Below are 18,409 nucleotides of genomic sequence, written 5' to 3'. Positions count from 1 at the left end.
GATGGGGACTGAGGACTGGCCTTTGGATCTGGTGAGAAGGGGAGGCCTGGTGGCCTTCCCAAGTGCAGTTTCTGTGGAATGAGGGGCCAAAAGCCTGATTGGAGCAGGTTCAAGAAGGACTGGGAGCAGAGGAACTAGAGACAGTTCCAGTACTCCTCAGCGGGGTTTTCTATAAAGGGGACAGGGAAACAGGGTGGTAATTAGAGATCTGAGTGGAGTCAAGAGAGGTATTTTTAAAGATGGGAGAAATCACAGCGTGTTGTGTGCTGATGAGAAGCATCCGGGAAAGGAGGGAGAAAAAGCAACACAGGAGCGGGAGGGAGAACTGCTGGAGAGCTGTCCTTGTCCTTGAGTAGGCGGTGGGGGGACCCCGCACATGGAGAGTTGGCCTCGGACAGAAGCACAGTCGGGTCAGCCCCGGCGACAGGAGGGAAGTCAGCGTGTGGGTACAGATGCTGGGAGGGGCTGCGATGAGGGGCAGGCAGAGGTCATCTTTTGAGTGCTTTTATTTTCCCAGTGAAATTCAGGAACAAGGTCTGCAGCTGAGGGTGAGGATGGGGCGGAGGCACTGGAAACATGCCCCCACCCGGCCCATGGCTTGTGTCCCCGTGGCGCTCACTTGTCCACACCCACTACAAGACCTCGGGCTCCAGAGGTTTTCTTGGGTGTTAAAGGGACAGGCCCATTGTCTAAAGTGCCTATTTCTGCCTCCAGGGCTGTCCAACCCGTTCCGGGGTCTCATGAAGCTGGGCACCGTGGAGCGGCGGGGGGCCATGGGCATCTGGAAGGAACTCTTCTGCGAGCTCTCCCCACTGGAGTTCCGCCTCTACCTGAGCGACGAGGAGCGCACCTGTGTGGAGAACTGTTCCCTGCTGCGCTGTGAGTCTGTGGGGCCGGCCCACAGCGATGGCCGCTTCGAGCTGGTCTTCTCCGGCAAGAAGCTGACCCTGCGTGCCTCCTCCCAGGATGAAGCCGAGGACTGGCTGGAGCGGGTGCGGGAGGCCCTGCAGAAGTGCCGGCCCCAGCAGGAGGACGAGTGGGTGAACATCCAGTACCCAGAGCAGCCTGAGGACCCCCCAGAGGCCCCCGAGGGTGGCCTCCCCTCCCACTCGGACCTGCTCACGGAGCCTGAAACCCTCCAGGGCTCACAGCTCGATTGGTCCTCTGCCCATGTTCCTGAGCCAGACGCTATTAAAGAATCCCTTCTGTACCTGTACACAGACAGGACCTGGGTGCCCTATATTTTTTCCCTGTCCTTGGAGTCTCTGAAATGCTTCCGCCTGAGAAACAACGAGAAGATGTTAACTGACAGCCACGGAATTGAGACCATCCGAGATATCCTGCCAGACACGAGCCTCGGGGGCCCATCCTTCTTCAAAATCATCACGGCCAAGGCTGTCCTGAAGCTGCAGGCCGGGAATGCCGAGGACGCCGCCCTGTGGAGGGATCTGGTGCGCAAGGTCCTGGCGTCCTACCTGGAGACGGCCGAGGAGGCAGTGACACTAGGTGGCAGTCTGGATGAAAACTGTCAGGAGGTGTTGAAGTTCGCCACGAGGGAGAACGGTTTCCTGCTGCAGTACCTGGTGGCCATCCCCACTGAGAAAGGCCTCGACTCCCAGGGCTGCTTCTGTGCAGGTGCTGGCTTGCTGTCCCGCCACCCCCCAGCCTGCCAGCCTCACTCTGCCTCCAGTGGGGTTCCTGGTTTAGGCTCTGCACCCCGTCCTGACTCTCACGAGTGCCCCATCCCACCCCTGGGATGTTGCAGCAAATCAGGCTTCCCCTGCACCTCTGCTGCTCCCCAGCACCCACTGGGGCCAGCGCCCCCACTTGTGGGAGCCCCCATCGCTTCCCCCTCCTGCCACCTCCTACTGAGGGCTGGGACCTGTGGGTGGCAGCTCCACCGTGTGCTGCTTTCTGCTCAGGGAGAACCAGGGAGCTAAGCTCCCTACCTCCTTCATTATCATATTACTCCATTGTCATATTTTTTGGGGCAGGAGCATGGTACCCTTCCAAATATTTTTGTATGCTTTTGCAGGTGCACACAATTTTTTTAACGTGACAAAAATTAGCTTGTACTACTCAGCACTGTCTGATAGAACTTTCTGTGATGATGAAAATGTTCTAGATCTCTGCTGTCCAGTACGGTAGCTACAAGCCACATGTTGCTACTGGGCACTTAAAATGTAGCTAGTGTGACTAAGGAACTGAATTTTCAATTTTATTTAATTTAAATGTATTAAATTTAAGTGGGCACATGTGGCTCGTGGCTATCATATTGGACGGCGCAGCTATATATATTGTTCTGCAACTTGTTTTTCTACTTAATAATACATTATGGGTATTATTCTAAGTCAGTACATTGCTAGCTCATTATCATCAAATCTAATTCTTCTGTGCTGGGCACTGGGCCAGATGCTTTATTTGGATTATCTTATTTAACCCTCACAATAGGCCTGTAGGGATCTCTGTTTATAGCTGAGGAAACTGAGTCACAGGGCTGGTGAGTACCTTGTCCCAGGTTCACACAGCTAGTAAGGGGCACAACCAGAAGGAGGACCTTGATGGTCCCAGACCTGTGCTCTTAGCCAGGTCCCCACAGGGCCTCTCCACTCCCATGTGTTTCAAGGCTACATGATGTTCCACTGCCCATGTTCCATTTTTAGCTCTTCTCCCCAATCCAGACACCCATCTCCGTCACCCTGGGCCCTGCGAGTGAGCTGTGAGGAGAGTGTCCTGCTGCAGAGTGCCAAAGCAAGAGATGTGGCTGCAAGCTGAGCCGAGGTTTAGGAGCCGTCCTGTCGGGGTGGAGCCTGTGGGACTGGAGGGAAAGCCTGCTTCAGGCGTCTGGAAGGAAGTGGTCTGCGGTTGGTGCCCCGGGAGGATGGGAGAAGCTAGGCAGTGCAGAGCTTCCTGCAGAAACCATCTTCAAGCCCCCGTTCACCCTCACCTCCCGCCAGCTCCTAACACTCACTTTGCCCTTCAGCCTGTGGGTGCTGGGCTCAGGGAGGAGGCCAGGCCCCAGGGCTTGTGAGGAGGGTTCCCCCCAATGGATATTAATGCTGGCGGGGGCAGCTCCCATCGGGCCTGCCACCCGCCAGCCTGCTGGCAGAGCCTGAAGCTGGAGCTCGGGCTTCCTTTCCGCCTGTAAGCACAGCTCAGCGGGCAGGCAGGCAACGACCGCTAACGTCTGCCTCGTATTCATAGTTTGCAGGGCACTTTGAAAAGCTTGTCTTGTTTAAACTTTGTAATAACCCCACAAAATAGCAAGTGGTCACTGAATTTTACAGACACTGAAATAGAACCTTGCAAAAATTCGGTGCAGGTTGAGATGAGGCAGCTGGTAAGCAGAAAAGCTGGCCCTTCTAGTCCCGAGGCCAGAGGGACTCTGTCCCCTGGCCCTGTGGAAGGCAGGGCGTGTGCTCAGGATTTGAGCCAGGCCTTTGCTGTGCCCTAGGCACACCCTACTCCCACTGCCACTGCTCCCCACTGTGGAGGGCCCTCCAGCAGGGGCGCTGGAGCTGGGCCCTGCACCATTGTCCTGAGGTGTCAGGCAGCTCTGGCCTCAAGCTGGCACCAGGCAATGTCCAGACTGCACTGCCCCCAGCTGGCTTCCCCGCCCACTCCCTGTGGCCAGCCCCATGTCCCTAGCACCTTCCCTGCTGGCTGAGGCCGGGACTTAGTTGCTTCCATTTCTGGGCCCCAGTGGAGGGGTGGACCTAGAGGAGGCTGGCGTTGGTGAGCAACAGTGGGAACATTGAACAAAAGCAGTTAGGTGTAAGAGGATGCAGGCTCTAGAACCAACCCAAGCCAAATTGGAATCCCGGCTATGCTACTGAATCATGGGGTAACTGGGCAGGTTGCCTAACCTCTCTGTGCATCAGTTTTTTCAGCTGAAAAATGGTGATAATTTTTACAGTGTTTTGTGGTAAAGATTAATCAGTGGGCTTGTTTCCAAGTGGTGGGAATACGAGTGATGGTTGTCTTTTTCTTTGTATCCTCCTTTTTTATCTTCATACTTCCCTTAAATAGCAGGCCCTTTACGTCTTAGTAGCTTCTGTGTTATTCAGGAGCTGGCTCTGGCCCCACCGCCACTCACTCTCCCTCCATCCTCCTCAGGCTGCTCCCGGCAGATTGGCTTCTCGTTTGTACGACCCAAGCTCTGTGCCTTCTCTGGCCTCTATTACTGTGACATCTGCCACCAAGACGATGCCTCAGTGATTCCGGCCAGGATCATCCACAACTGGGACCTCACCAAGCGCCCGGTAAGTCCCCAACCCAGCCTTTTGTGGCTCCTGTCAACACAGGACTGTTGAGTGACAGGAATGGTCACTCTTCTTTACTGCTGCTCATCTGTTTGGAGGGGTTTGGCTCTAGGGAGGCCAGGGTCACTTGTTCAGGCACCATGATGTGGGGGAGCTGACCAGGAAAAAAACTTGGTGCTGATCTACAGCCCCTGAGCAGAGCTCTCTTAATGCCTGCCTTAGTCCTCAGGTGGGAGTCTGAGGATGGTTTTCTGCAGCTCCCCATGGCTACAGACAAAACTGTTTAAGGCACCAGCAACTAGATAGATAGATAGATAGACAGACAGACAGACAGATAGATAGGATAGATCAGATATACAGATGGATGGATGGATGTGTCAGATGGCTAGATGGATTGGTGGATGTGTGGCTGGGTGGGTGGCTGGGTGGGTGGATGGATGGGTGGGTGGCTGGGTGGGTGGATGGATGGATGGGTGGATGGATGGATGGGTGGGTGGTTGGATGAATGGGTGGGTGGGTGGATGGATGGATGGGTTGCTGGATGGATGTGAGTGGATGGGTGGGTGGGTGGATGGATAGGTGGCTGGATGGATGTGAGTGGATGGGTGGCTGGCTGGATGGATGAAAGAATGGATGGGCTGCCTGTCTGGCTGCACTTGCCCTTGGAGCAGTCAGCCTTTTCTGTGCGTTTTTTTATATACACATCTATTTTTTTGAAGTTGGTATCATACTGGACTCATACTGCTTTATAACATGCTTTGTTCACTTAGTGTTATGTCTTGGGTACTTTTCATGTTCACCAAATGTTTTTGAATAAGAAATAGTCTAAGATCTTTTAGATTTTCCTCTTTTTCGGCTGGGCTTAGCCACTTTTCTAGCTGAGTACCATGAGCAAATTATTTAACTTCAGTTTCCTTGTCTGTAAAGGGGCATTAATAACAGTGTGTGTCTCGGGGTTGTGTGAGGACTAAATGAGATGGTACTGCCAGTCCCTGAGATGGTGCCTTACGTTAGTGCCCTTGCCCTTTCCTCAGGCCTGTCACCTTCTGCCCCTAATTCACTTGGTCAGGGTCTGCCTCAAGGGGCCCAAACTTGTCTTTCTGCTAAGACAGACACAGAAACACAAGGAAAAAGCTGTTTGCTTCTCTCGAGACCCAGGCCTGCCAGCCGTGCAGTCTTGGCACGTGGATGTGTCCTCATCAGAGCACAGGGGACATGATTCTCAGTCTGTGCCACCCCAACCTCCAACCCCTGGGCACAGGAACCCCAAAGACAGTAGCTTCACTTTGACTTTTTTGTTGGTTACCTCATCCCCACTCCTGCCTTCAGTGTTAAGTATTTAACTAACTACATGGAGAAAATTAAATCTCCAAATCACCGCGTAGAACCCTCTGGCCATAAAACACACTCACGATTTACGACACCTGGATACTTCTTTTGAGCCATCTCCTTGTTCATTGCTGTAATCCTTGTGCCACTTCCTTTCTCCAACTAGGAAATTACAATACTTCTCTCAGCGGTGTATCTGAGATCGGGAAATAGCCAGCTCTCTCTCCAAGAGCCCCGGCCTGGGAAAGACAGGAAATTCAGACTAGGAAGTGGCTGGCTCGCAGGGTAGGGTCCTTAGTGCTCACCATTACCACTGCAGCTAAGCCACTTGTGCGAGGCCTGGCTGGCACTTAGCAGGATGTCAGCCCAGGACTGGGCTTCTTTCTTTGTCCCCTCCATGCCCACGGTGTAGGAGCAGTCCCTGGGGAGCACGAAGCCCCTGCCTGTCTGCAGTGCCTGGCGGTTTGCAGCGCACATTCTTGCGTGTTATTCATCTGGGCCTCACCCAAGGCCTGGGGCTGAGTCGTGGGAAGGGCTGGGCCCAGGCTGGAGGACAGCAGTTTGACCTGAGTCTCCAGGGCTTTGTCACTGGGCTGCCCATCGGCTGGGGAGCTGGTACCTCAGGGCTCTGGGAAGTGGGAAAAGAGAGAGTTGTCCATTGGTGACGGAGGCGAGAGATGGTGGTGGAACTGGGAGACAAGAGGCCAGAGGCCTCCCCAATGCCACAGTGTCACAGTCTCCCGAGGGCCCTGTTCCACTCCCAACCCTCCAGGGGACAGCTGGGCCACAGCAGGCACTCACAGAGTCTGATGGCAGCTCCCATTTTCTGAGGATATGCTATGTGCCAGGAGCTCACGTGGATTATCTCTTTTAATCTAAACTCAAAATAATCCCATGAAGTAGGTGCTTTTATTTTCCTCATTTTACAGGTGAGGAAACTGAGTCACAGAGAGGTTCAGTAAGTTTCACAAGGTCATACAGCTGGAAGTGGCGGAGCCAGGATTCAAATCCAGTCAAAGCCCGACTCCCAACCACTGCGTGGTGGTTGATAGTGGAAGACATCTCAGCTCCTCCGTCCCTCTTACACGGCAAGGAGGAGACTGTGAGGGAGAGGGGCTTCTCTTTAGTTAGCGAGGCAGCCGAGTGTGCAGAGACAACACCTCAGTTTAGACCTGGGCTCTGCTTTCCACAGGTGGGTTGGATAAGCCACTTTAGCTTCTCAGAGCCTCAGTTTCCTCGTCTATAAAATGGGGTTTTGACACCTTCCCCACTGGGTTGTATTGAGGATGAAGAATGGATGTGGTTGAGGTCCTTAGCCCAGCATCTGGCAAATTGTAGGTGCTCAGTACTTGGCTTTGGCATTAGGGTCAGGGCTGAGGGTAGAACCTTCAACACCCTGTCATTCGGGAGAGGCTGAGATTGCGCACTCACCTCCACACGGAGACTTGGGGAGCCACGGGTGGTGCTGCTGGTGGGAGCTCCCTCGGGAAACTCTCATGAAGCTGTGTCTGTCTGTAGCTTCCTGTGGTGGGAGCCTGACTCAGAGCAGTCACCTGGTTCCTGAGTCGCCTGCCCCGGGGGCAGTGCCTGTTTCCTTTGGGCAGGAAAATGGGGGCTGGGAGGACAGGAAATAGTGAGAAGAGTCTTTGAGGTCCAGGGGGAGAGGGGCGTTGACCAGAGCAGCCCATTCTCTATCCCGGCGTGGCCGGGGAGGGGCAGCAGTTGGTGCCATGGAAGGAGAGTGGGCTTGGGAGTCAGATAATTGGGTTCAGATCTTGACTTTTATGAGCTGTGGACCCAGGCCAAGTCACTCTCTCTCTGAACCTGTTTCCTCCTCTGTAAAATGAAGATGGCACCACTTCCCTTGGAGGGTGGTTGCAGCGTAGTGAGTGAGTAGGTAATACAGTGCCTGGCCCTGAGGTTCTCACTGAATGGCCATTCTGTCCCACCCCCGCTGCCTGGTGGTGTTCCCAGGTCTGCCGGCAGGCCCTGAAGTTCCTGGCGCAGATCCGGGCCCAGCCCCTCATCAACATGCAGCTGGTGAACGCCTCTCTGTATGAGCACGTGGAGCGGATGCGCCTCATTGAGAGGAGCCGGGAGCAGCTGAAGCTTCTGGGAGATTACCTGGGCCTGTGCCGAAGCGGAGCCCTGAAGGAGCTAAGCAAGAGGTGAGCACCCCGGATGCAGACACGCACACACACATGGGCCAGGGCCCACGCAAGGGAGAAATGCCAGGGCAGGGCAGAGATCTCCTTCCCATTGGGTTTGGAAAATTATCACATGCTTTAGGAGTGGCTTTTATTTGTTCATGTATTTATTCATTCCTTCCTTCATTCATTCATGTGACAAATATTTATTGAAAACATACTGAGGGCCGGCCCCATGGCTTAGTGGTTAAGTGCACACGCTCCGCTACTGGCAGCCCAGGGTCGGATCCCGGGCGCGCACCGAGGCACCGCTTCTCCGGCCATGTTGAGGCCGCGTCCCACATACAACAAGTAGAAGGATGTGCGGCTATGACATACAACTATCTACTGGGGCTTTGGGGAAAAAAAAAGGAGGAGGATTGACAATAGATGTTAGCTCAGAGCCGGTCTTCCTCAGCAAAAAGAGGAGGATTAGCATGGATGTTAGCTCAGGGCTGATCTTCCTCACAAAAAAAAAAAAATCTGAAAACATACTGAGTGTCCAGCATTGGGCTAGGTGTGTGGGATACAACGGCAAGCAAGGTAGACCTGGTCCCCCCTCTCTGGAAGCGAAGGCAGAGTAAGCCAGCAACGACAACCTGGGGTGAGGGCCAGGAGAGAGAGGTAGGACACCTAACCTGGCTTGGAGGAGGGCGGAGCGGGGAAAACTTCCTGGAGGAACTGACATCTGAAGTGAGACCTGAAGAATGAGTAGGATTTAGAAAGTGGAAGAGAAACGGGAAAGAGTGTTCCAGACAGCCTCCACGTGCGTTTCTTCTTTACAAAGATAGTCAATATTCAAACAGTAAAGAAGAATGAAGCAGAAAGTTCAGGTCACTGCTTCTGTAGTCCCACCACCGTCAGTACCCCGGAGCGTCTTCCAGACCTCCCTGTGTCTTCACATTCAGGAAAAGAGTTGTTCTCAACACAAACAGCATCACCTATATAGTGAAGTGGAATTTCACAAAAGATCTAAAGAGCAGAGAGGGGAAGGGAGGGCCTGGCTTTCCTGGCTAAGGAGACCTGTGGCATGAAGGGGGCAGGAGTGTGGCTCACCAGGACCTGCGGGGGCTCAGTGCCCTGGATTGTGGGTGTAGGGGCCAGACCGTGAAGGTCTTGTGTGCCACACCAAAGGCATTTGGATTCTGTTCTAGCAGTGGGGGACCATGGAAGGGTTTTGAGCACGGGACTGTCACATTCGGATCAGGGGTTTAGAAAAGACCAATTTGGTAGCAGCTGGGTGCAGGGCCTGTGGTAGTAATTAGCCCGGGAGGTGAGGAGGCCAGAGTGGAGGGGGAGAAGGGTTGAGAAGGATTGGGCAGGTCCTGGATGTGGGATCCCCTTTCTCTCGAGGACCCAGCTAAAGGGCTGCCACTGGCAAAGGGAACGCCTCCCTGGCTTCACCTCCCACGTCAGTTGCAAGGCCTCACGAGAGTGTGACAGGCCCGGGGTACGGTGGCTTGCAGGGAAGGCCCTGGGCCTGGCTGGCCCCCAGGGCTTCCATGACTGTGGACGCAGGGCAAATGACAGAGATGACTCTCCATCCAAACCAGCCCCACCCTTCCTGCCAGCTCAGGGACAGTCTGTGCATCCCCCACCCCCTGCGTTTTCCTGGTGATAAATGGCAGCTTCCTGTTCCCAGAAAGCTGGACGTTTCCCGGGGAAGCCAGCATGATGAACAGAGAGGCCAGTCGGCCGCATCCTCACCCTACGCAGCACAGCGGGGCCTGCCTTGCTGCTTGGTGGGACTCGCCATTTCTGCCCTGGATTGGGCTCCACCTGGACCATAACTGAGGCCCTGGGATGGGGCATGGCCAAGCCCCCATTCCAAATGCCCCAGGGCCTGGCACCATCCTGCCCCCAGAGGTCCGGTGCATCCTGGGGCAGGTTCCCAAGCTTCCTTGGACTTGGAGACTCTCCCCCTGACCCCAGTACCACCCAGACACACAGCAACCCAGGCAGGTTTTGTACCAGGGGAATTTCTGCAGCTGTTTCCTCTGCTTCCCTCAGGATGTAAGCTTTGGGATCTCTGCCATCAGTGAGGTGGACACTAGAGCTGGGTTGACGGTTGAGCCCTCGTCCTCTGCCTCCCCCCCACCCCTGCCCTCCATCCACCTCAGAAATGGGATCTGCTGTGCTAGGGACACGTCTCAGTTCCTCTCACACAGCACCAAAACCAGATGCTTGGAGGTCTGTCCCTCAGCTACACCAGGGGCTACAAGAGGGCAGAGGCCGTGTCCTGTGCACACTGTCCCCAGCGCTATCCCTGGTATGTAACAGTAGCAGCAGTAACAGCTAACACCTATGGGCGTTCAGCGGGTGGATGAGGATGCAGGCTCTGCAGTGACTCCCGTATTCAAGCTCCAGCTCGGCCCCTTACCAGCTGTGAGCACAGGCAAGTTGTTTAACCTCTCTGTGCCTCCATTTCCTCCTCTTCTCAAAACTCGGATTATAATAGTGCCAACTTCACAGGATTACTGTGAGAATTCAATGAGTGAATATATATGGCTCTTAGTCCAGCTCCTGGTACCGTCATCATCCTCATCATTACTTTTTGTAGACATTTAGTTTATTTTTTTATACCTTTAAATTAAAAAATTTTTTTCAGCTTTATTGAGGTATAATTGACAAAATTGTAAAATATTTAAAGTGTACATCATGATGATTTGATATATGTATAGATTGTGAAAGGATTCCTCCCATCTGGTTAAGTAACACATCCATCACCTCACTTTATTTATTTATATATAGGAACATTTAAGTTCTACTTTTAGCAAATTTCAGTTATATAATACAATGTTATTAACTGTAGTGGATAATTATTAATTGTTTACTATGTGCCAGGCACTGTGCCAAATGCTTTAAATAAATTATTTAATCCTCAGAACAGCTCCATGTCTCAGGTGAGGAAAGCTGAGGTTCAGAGAGGTTAAGTAATTTGCCCACGGTCCCATCAGCTAGTCACCTGGAAGCCCCGGTCTCAAGCCCAGGCCGCTGACTGTGCTCTCAGTGCCTGGTTAGCAGCTGAGAGGATGAGAACACGGCTTGGCCAAGGGCTTGCAACCCTTCCCAGAAACCTCTTGTGTTCTCTTTGAAGGCTCAACCACAGGAATTATCTCCTGGAGTCTCCCCACAAGTACAGTGTCGCTGACCTCCAGCAGGTGAGAATGTCGTCCCCCCACCCAGACCTCTCTAGAGGGACCTCATTCCTCGATAAATCAGAAAGGGAGATGGGGGGCTGGGGGGCAGCAGTTTACTGAGGCAGCACAGTGCTCTCAGCTTTTCAGACCTCAGACCAGTGTCCCGCTGTCCCACGCTTCCTGGGGCAGTGCTGGAGCCCCAGCCCCCCGGGAATAAGCAGGCACTCCAGCAAAGCCTAGGGTCACAGGGGCTCAGCCCCTTCCCTACCTCTGGACTCATCCTGGCTTGGAGGGCAGGGGGAGGAAAGGCCATGGGGGTGAGAGTTTAGGACATTTCTTTCCTTGAGGGAGAGTGCCGTGGATTGGGGTCTCATCTGTCAATCCCGTAATCCCCAGTGACCTCGGTGTGCATTGCTTGGCCTGATTCGGGAGGTTTTCTTGCCCAAGTGGGGAGAAACTTCTCCCCGGGGTAGGAGTTCTTGAGGCAGGGTGCCACGAGCAGCAGCAGGCCACATTTTACGGACAGCCTGAGCCTCAGGACAGCTGCCTAAAAGGCCTGGTGGCCTGCGCTTGGCCCCCACAGATTGCGGAGGGGGTGTATGAAGGATTCCTCAAGGCCCTAATCGAATTCGCCTCCCAGCACGTCTACCACTGTGACTTGTGCACCCAGCGCGGCTTCATCTGCCAGATCTGCCACCACCATGACATTATCTTCCCCTTTGAGTTTGACACCACAGTCAGGTATGTGGGACACCCAGGCAGCCGCTCCACCTCCACCCCCAGCTGGCCCCAGTGTTCTGGGGAGGGAGGCCCAGTGCCGTTGTGTGGGAACGTGTTGAACATCCTTTCTGTGCCCGTGCCACTGGGTAGTGAGGTTATCCAGAGCAGCTGATACCCTGGACAGTCATGGCAAGTTCCTCTCCAGCTCAGAGGCCAGCCTTCCTGCCTCTACTGAGCCATCCGTCTTCCTAGAGAAGAGGTGGCTGCTGGCCTTTGGAGTGGAGGGCCTCAGTTTTGTCGTCTACAAATGGGTTGAGGAGGGACTGAATGAGTTATTGCCCTGGAGTGTTGGCACAAGGCCCAGCACAATGTGGGCACCTGGTGGGTGGTACCTGCCGCTGCCTCTGCTCCTGTAATGACAGTGCTTATCCCCAGTTGTCGCTCATTATCAGAAGCCTCTAAATGGAAAAATGCATCCACCAAGCGGCCATTCAACCCATGTGGGAGTGGAAAACTGAACTGGTGGGAGCATTCATTCATCTTCAGGAGGTGTCCCCTGGCCTGGATTCAGCCCCTGAACAGACCTGGGACTGAGGCTTTTAGACTACTGAATGTTTTAAAATAGGCAAGAAGCCATTTAGTGAGTCTCAAGCAGCATTTATGAAAAATGAAATATGGCAGAGAGTACCAGCGTGCATTGTGTGACTTAGGAGTAAGCACTGTTGCGGGAACCTTTGGTTCCGGGATGGAGAGGTAGTGCCCGCGTGCCTCAGGTGCAGGTAGGACACAGCGTTGCTGTGGGCTCCTGTCAGGAACACTGGCCAGCCTCGGGCCCAGGGGCGGCCTCCACAGTCACCAGCAGCACTTGCCGCTCTCTCCCAGGTGTGACGAATGCAAGACCGTCTTCCACCAGAGCTGCCAGGCCGTGGTGAAAAAGGGCTGCCCGCGCTGTGCCCGCCGGCGCAAGTACCAAGAACAGAACCCTGTCACCTAACTCGATCTCCTGTCCCCACTCGGAGGCTGCGGGCCAAGGTTCAGCTCAGCCATCCCGGCTGGGTTGTCCTCAGCCCAGGCTACTCTCTCAAGGTATCGCAGCGGTCTGCCTTGTCTAGTCAGATGTGACCAGAGCACGAGCCTACAAGAGGAGGCCCAGGAAGTCCTTGATGATGTCCCCCAGTGCCCCCCACACCCATCTGTCCCAGGGGGAACAGGGGGAGGGAGGCTTTGCACTAATCAAGCCCCAGCTCACCTCACTGACCCAGCCCCTGCGTTAGGGCTGCTCAAACACTGTGGAAACAAGACTCGGGGCGCATTTTCAATCCCACATTCCTGATTAAAAGGTCTAGTTTTTTAAGGTGAGTTTTTTCCCTACATATTACAACAGAAAATATTTTTTTATTCTTGGCCCTACACAAGTCACCCGGGAAGTCCAAGCATTCTCACCCTGAGCAGACATGCCTGCAGGCCGGCAGGGGGCCCAGTGGGCGGGCCTCAGCAGGGGCGGGGGGGGGGGGGGGGGCGGAGTGCAGAGCCCGCAGCCGGTCCAGGGGCCTTTGTTTCGCCCCCACTGGGCGCCTGCTGCTGACAGCTCAAGTGCAACGTGCCAAACCGCCCGTGGGGCCTGGCAGGCTCAGTCCTGACGACTACCTGCTGACTACCTGCTGCCTCTCCCTCTCCTCTTTACTCCCTGCCCCCCGCCTCTTACCAGAAAAGCCCATCCCCTTTCTCCGTGTCACAGCCCTGCTGCCTCTTCTTAAGCCTGGGCTCTTGGTCCCCGCAGGAGAAGGGGAGTGACTCGGACCAGCACTGTCAGCACTTTGAGCCTTCCTTGGTCCCGGGAAGGGTCATCATCTTGCCCAGCCCTCAGCCGCACGCCCCCCTCACTCCTCCCACAGACAGGCAGCCAGACGGGCAGGGTGCTGCCGCCGGTGCTCTCAGGGGACGCACCCCCGTCTGACTGACCGCTGCTGGGAAGAGGTAGGCTGGGCCCATGGAGGGCAGTGAGCCCAGGCCAGGGGCCGGCCCTGGGCACCATGTCTACCCAGCCCCACACTGTGGAGCAGGGACCTGCGTCCTTCCATGAAGAGTGCCAGCCCTGCTGCTGAGACGAGCAGGGACGTGTGAGAGGAGCCATCCTTATGGAAGGATGCTTAGCCTCAGTTTACAAAGCCATGAATTCACGAAGCTTTGCTGGACTGGCCCAAGTGGGGTGCCGCCAGAGACTGGAAAATTCCACTGGAGCATGATTGCCCAAGGGGTCTTGGGATGGGGTGGGAGCCTGGGATTGTTTTCAAAGTGATAGACCCTTGGGGTTTGGGGGGAATCTGGGCATGATTTCTCTGCTGCCTTTCCCCACCTCTCCTGGACCCAGCAGGCCCCCCTCAGCCCTGGCTGGGGTCCTCTGGCCATCCTGTCTGCTCTCAGCTTGAAATTGGGGCCCCAGGTGGAGACTGCCAGTCCCTGTCAAGAGGCAAACCTCCTCCTCCTCTCTGAGTGATCTGGTGGCTGAGTCACTTGCCCAGCCCTGTGGAGCTGGATAAATTGTGCAGTAGAACAGAGGAGGTGGTAGGCAGACAGAGGAGGGTGAGGGGGTGGCCACACAGCTTCTCTGTCCTCATCATAGAAGGTGGTGCACACCTGTGCCCAGCACACCAAAGCCTAAACCGGAAAGTGGATCCTGCTCCCTATCCCACCCGCCCCATAGCCAGCATTAATGCTTCACCACAAACACAGCCTGCTCAGAGCCGTAATTGCCCTACACCTGTGAGTGGGTAGGAGCCTGGCCTGGGGTGGGCAGTGCTGCCTGAGCCCAGCCCTGTTTCCTCGGGCCTGTGAGTATACTCAGTATTCCAGAAGGTGCCCTTGGAGGCAGCAGGAGCAAGGCTTGGGAGGAGCTCACTTAGTTGAGTGGGGCCTGCCCCCTCAGCCTGTCCCCCGCCCCCGGGGATTGGTAGCATTAGGGTTGACCCTCTCCCCATACCAAAAAGCTGCTAATGCTTTCACATGAGTTGATTTGTACCCCCTCACCTCCGATGGAAAGCTGATGAGAACCTCAGTAGTGCCCACACTATTTTTAAAATGTCATTTTATGCAATAAACTCTAATGGGGGCCTGGCCCTGAGAAGTGCTTTGCAGTGTATTGAAGGAACTGCGGCTGTGGGATTTGTGAATGATTTTGCAGTAAAGACCTGATCTTTCTAATCTCTGGTCTCGCTTCTGAATCCTAATGCTGCTGCTGACTAGGGGACCATGGGCCATCCATTACCATCCAAGAGGGCCACCACTCTCTCGTTAGTCAGTTCCTAGGCACAGGGGAAGGCGGGGGCGGGGGGGAGCCTGTGTGCCAGGAGTGGGCATGGAAGAGAGGGGAGGGAACAGTGTTCAGTCTGTACCCCACTGCTGCGCTCCTAGGAGTCAGAGCACACACACCCCCACCCTCACCACCGGTGGGATAGGATTTCAGGGCCTTTGGGGAGGTTTACTCACATACACATACGTAACAACTGAAGCCAATGCCTGAAATTCCACCACGGTGGCTTCTTTCCTGTGCCTTAAATGCTGAAGCACTGACCCCTGACACTGGAACACATGAGACCTCAGGACTGTATTTCCCACTGGGTTATCCAAGGCAAGGGAAGGGGCTCAGCAGGGACAGGCTGTTTGAGAAGGGCCCAATTCAGGGCTCAAAACGGCCTTGCCTTGGCAGCTGACCTTCCTCTCAAGGGGAAGGCGACCCCTGTCCATGTAATGACAGAAGGAGGAAACACAATTCCCAGGAAAACAGGAGTGCAAGACATTCAGGTCTGCAGTTTCCTGTCCTTGAAGATGCCTTTCAGCCCATGAGGGAGCACCCTCTGCCTGGCCCATAAGCCCAGTTTCCCTCAAGGGCCTTGCCTCCCTCCAGGGGCAGTAGGTGGCGGGCTCCAAGAAGTCAGAGGAACCCGGCTTGAGGGCTGGGGAGAGGTAGGCCCCCGGAGGGCCAGGGCCAGTGACCCAGGAGCTGCCCTGCCTCTGGGCTCCAGGCCTTCATCCTCAGGAGCTGTCTGAGGATGCTTGTTTCCTCCTCCACCTGCTGCCTAAAGGAGGATGGGGATTGGGGTTTCCCAATCCAACCCCAAAGAGGAGGATGGGTCATCTCATAATAAAAGTAGGGATAGTAATAAAATTATAATAATTATTATGATAATAGGGATATTTTGCATAATAAACGTAGAGATAACTAATACAATGTGTTCTAATAATAATAATGTGATAATAATAATATATTGTGCTTAGTGCATCTCATTTAATCTTCCCAACACGCATATGAAGTAGGTGTTACTGTACCCAGTTTACAGGGAAAAAAACAGAGGCACAGACAAGGCAAGGATCTTGAGTCCAGCCCCAGGAGGTGGTTCTGAGCTCACCCTACGGACGCTCCCCACGACGAGGATCAAGGGTGGGGAGGGGGCGACAGAATCAAGCAGTGGGAGGGAAATCTGGCCAGAAGTTGGTGAGGAGGCGCCCTCCCCCCTCATCCCACCGTCCTGGCCCTGCTGCCTCCACCTCCCCGGGAGACAGTCAGGTGCGGCCCAGGATCCCGGGAGGTGCAGGGGGAGGGGGTGGCGTCGCTGCTCTTTGGGCGCTGGCCCGGCCCAGAGGGGACAGGAAGCCAGGACACCGGGGATTGTCTCTCGCAGCCGCAGCCCAGCCCCAGCCCGGGAGGAAGTTCTGCCGGGCGCTCTCCGCTGGTGCCTCCCTCGCTATATTGTTGAACAGGAAACAGGGCAGCGCGGGAGCTGGGCGGTGGAGGAGGGAGCGCCGGACGCCGAGCCCACGCGCGCCTGTCGGGACAAGTGAAGGCGAGGCCAGCGAGCGGACACCCAGAGGTGCCGGGGCCAGGCCGGACCGGGAGGAGGGTGCTGAGCTGGGCGTGGGGTAGCGCAGGTGGCGGGTCCTCGTCACCCGGGAGCACTGCGCGCCTGCTCCCCTTCGCACCGCGCTGGGGCGGGAGCTGTGCGGGCCTGGGAGGAGGGCCGCGCGGGACGGATCCCCCCGCCCCGGGAGGAGAGGGGAGGCGAAGGGCTGCCCTCCGTCCGGGGACATGAGGGGCCCGGGCCCCCAGCGCCGACCCAAGTGTTGGAGCCGCTGTGGCTCGCGTCACCCGGGCAGTGGACGCAGGGCACCTCCTGGCGACCGGCCCGTCCCCGCGCTCCAGGGATCCTCTCCGCTCCCCGCATCCCTCCCCTTCTCTTCGCGCCCCCGGGATCGCGGAAGGAGCCGAGGCCCGGGTCCCCTCCCCACCCAGCCCGAGACCCTGCACTCCAGCGGGCGTCCCTACCGTGGGAACCCCGCTCTGAGTTTTTCCAGGCCCTCCCGAGCTACGCCCGGAAAAGGGCCTGGGGAGGCGGAGGTGGGACCGGAGAGCGTAGTGCCTGCAATCCGGCTGGAAAGGGCTGGTAGTTGGTGATTCAGGGTGCAAATGGCCTCGCCAGAATTGGGAACGCCCGGGCGAGACAACGCGCCCGGGTCGAGCAGTCCCAGAGCAGCGCGTCCGGACAGCAGAGGCTCGCGGACAACAAATCCCGCGTGGGGGGTGGGAGGTGGGGGGGACGGGACCCTACCCTCCCTGGACCGCGCTCGAGACCCGCCAGCGCCCCTTCAGTCGCAGCCGTCCGGGCCCCTGCCCCTCCCTCATGCCTTCTCCGGCTCCAGGTCCCGTCCCCAGTGTCCCCATCGGCCCAGACCGACTCATTCAGGCTCCTCCTCACCCCTCCCACACACAACTGCTTTGGGGGTTTGGGGCAGCCCTCCTGAGCGTCCCTCTCCCTCTTTGCTCCCCTTGCCAGCTCCTGCTCCCCGAGGTCTCTCCAGCCCAGCCCGTGGAAGCCCCGCCCGAAGAGATGGCGGGGGCCTAACCTACATCCATCCACCGGCTCCGCCCATCCAGCCCATGGGCTCCCCGACGCCCGCCCTGCCAACGTGAGTGAGCCGCGGGGGTCCAGAGGAAGGTGGCGAGAAGGCGTGTCCTCCCTGGTGTTTGTTGGCTTAGCTCTGGGCAGCTCACTGACCCCGCCTCCAGTGCCCAGGGTGCTCAGTGACTCAGTTTACACGGCTTCCCCCGTCGAGGAAGGCTTGAGAAAGGAGAGAAGGAGCGCTGTGCGCCCCGCGGCTGAATGCTGTGCCTTGGGTCCCTCAGTCTCAGCAAGCGGCCGAGCTCCCAGCTACTGGCCCCGGGCCACCGTTGTGGGGCAGGGGGTGTGGAGGGACCAGCCATTTCCAGAGGAGGCCACCGACTCATCCCTTTGCTGGAGGGACACAGGCAGATTTGGTTAAGCTCTGACGTCCTCCCGACACTCCAGGAGCCAGGCTGAGCCGGCATGGAGGGGGTGAGGGGTGGTAATCACTCAAGGAGAGCTTTGGGGGCCCCTGAGGACACAAAACGGGTAGTCACTGTCACAAAGCGCATTCTCTAGGGGCCACTCTCCTGGGGCAATGTAGAGATCACAGAGCAGGTGGGCAGGCCGCGAGGGCCGAGCCTCTCTCGGGAGGTGGGGGTGGGAGCTGGAGAGCAGGGGGCGGTGCGGGCCGGTCTGGGCGGGCAGGGCTCCGGGTTCATATCTGTGGTGAAGCCGCTGGGGAAGGAAAGAGAAACCGAGAGAACCGGTTCCCCGGCCTTGGCAGTCACGGCCCCTTACGCCAAGGCCCTTGGACTAACCGGCGCAGGAACACTCCCCGGGTAGAGCGACGCGGAGCCCCACCCTGACCCAGCGGGCCCGGGGCGCAGATGCCC

At 56.4% G+C, this 18,409-nt stretch overlaps 1 protein-coding gene across 3 annotated transcripts in view; it reads left to right on the top strand.

Annotated features, from left to right (window-relative positions):
• The window catches only part of PLEKHM1 (pleckstrin homology and RUN domain containing M1), a 47,895-nt gene extending 30,342 nt beyond the window's left edge, over positions 1–17,553 (top strand). For 2 of the 3 annotated variants that reach the window (XM_087441318.1, XM_087441320.1), the window contains 6 exons: positions 715–1,635; positions 4,117–4,262; positions 7,566–7,759; positions 10,875–10,938; positions 11,501–11,658; positions 12,520–12,996. In XM_087441318.1, coding sequence (XP_087297444.1) covers positions 715–1,635; positions 4,117–4,262; positions 7,566–7,759; positions 10,875–10,938; positions 11,501–11,658; positions 12,520–12,631 — 1,595 coding nt within the window. In that variant the 3' untranslated portion in view covers positions 12,632–12,996. Of the gene's footprint in view, positions 1–714; positions 1,636–4,116; positions 4,263–7,565; positions 7,760–10,874; positions 10,939–11,500; positions 11,659–12,519; positions 12,997–13,417; positions 16,506–17,465 lie in introns of those variants that run through there. The other variant, XR_015554745.1, reaches the window with a different exon arrangement.
• Positions 17,554–18,409: the final 856 nt, after the last annotated feature.

This window comes from Ceratotherium simum, chromosome 16 (assembly GCF_057802395.1).
Source record: "Ceratotherium simum simum isolate JZ-2026a chromosome 16, ASM5780239v1, whole genome shotgun sequence".
Lineage (NCBI taxonomy): Eukaryota > Metazoa > Chordata > Mammalia > Perissodactyla > Rhinocerotidae > Ceratotherium > Ceratotherium simum.
Note: the sequence above shows the minus strand (reverse complement) of the source record. Positions and strands in the feature narration are given on the sequence as shown.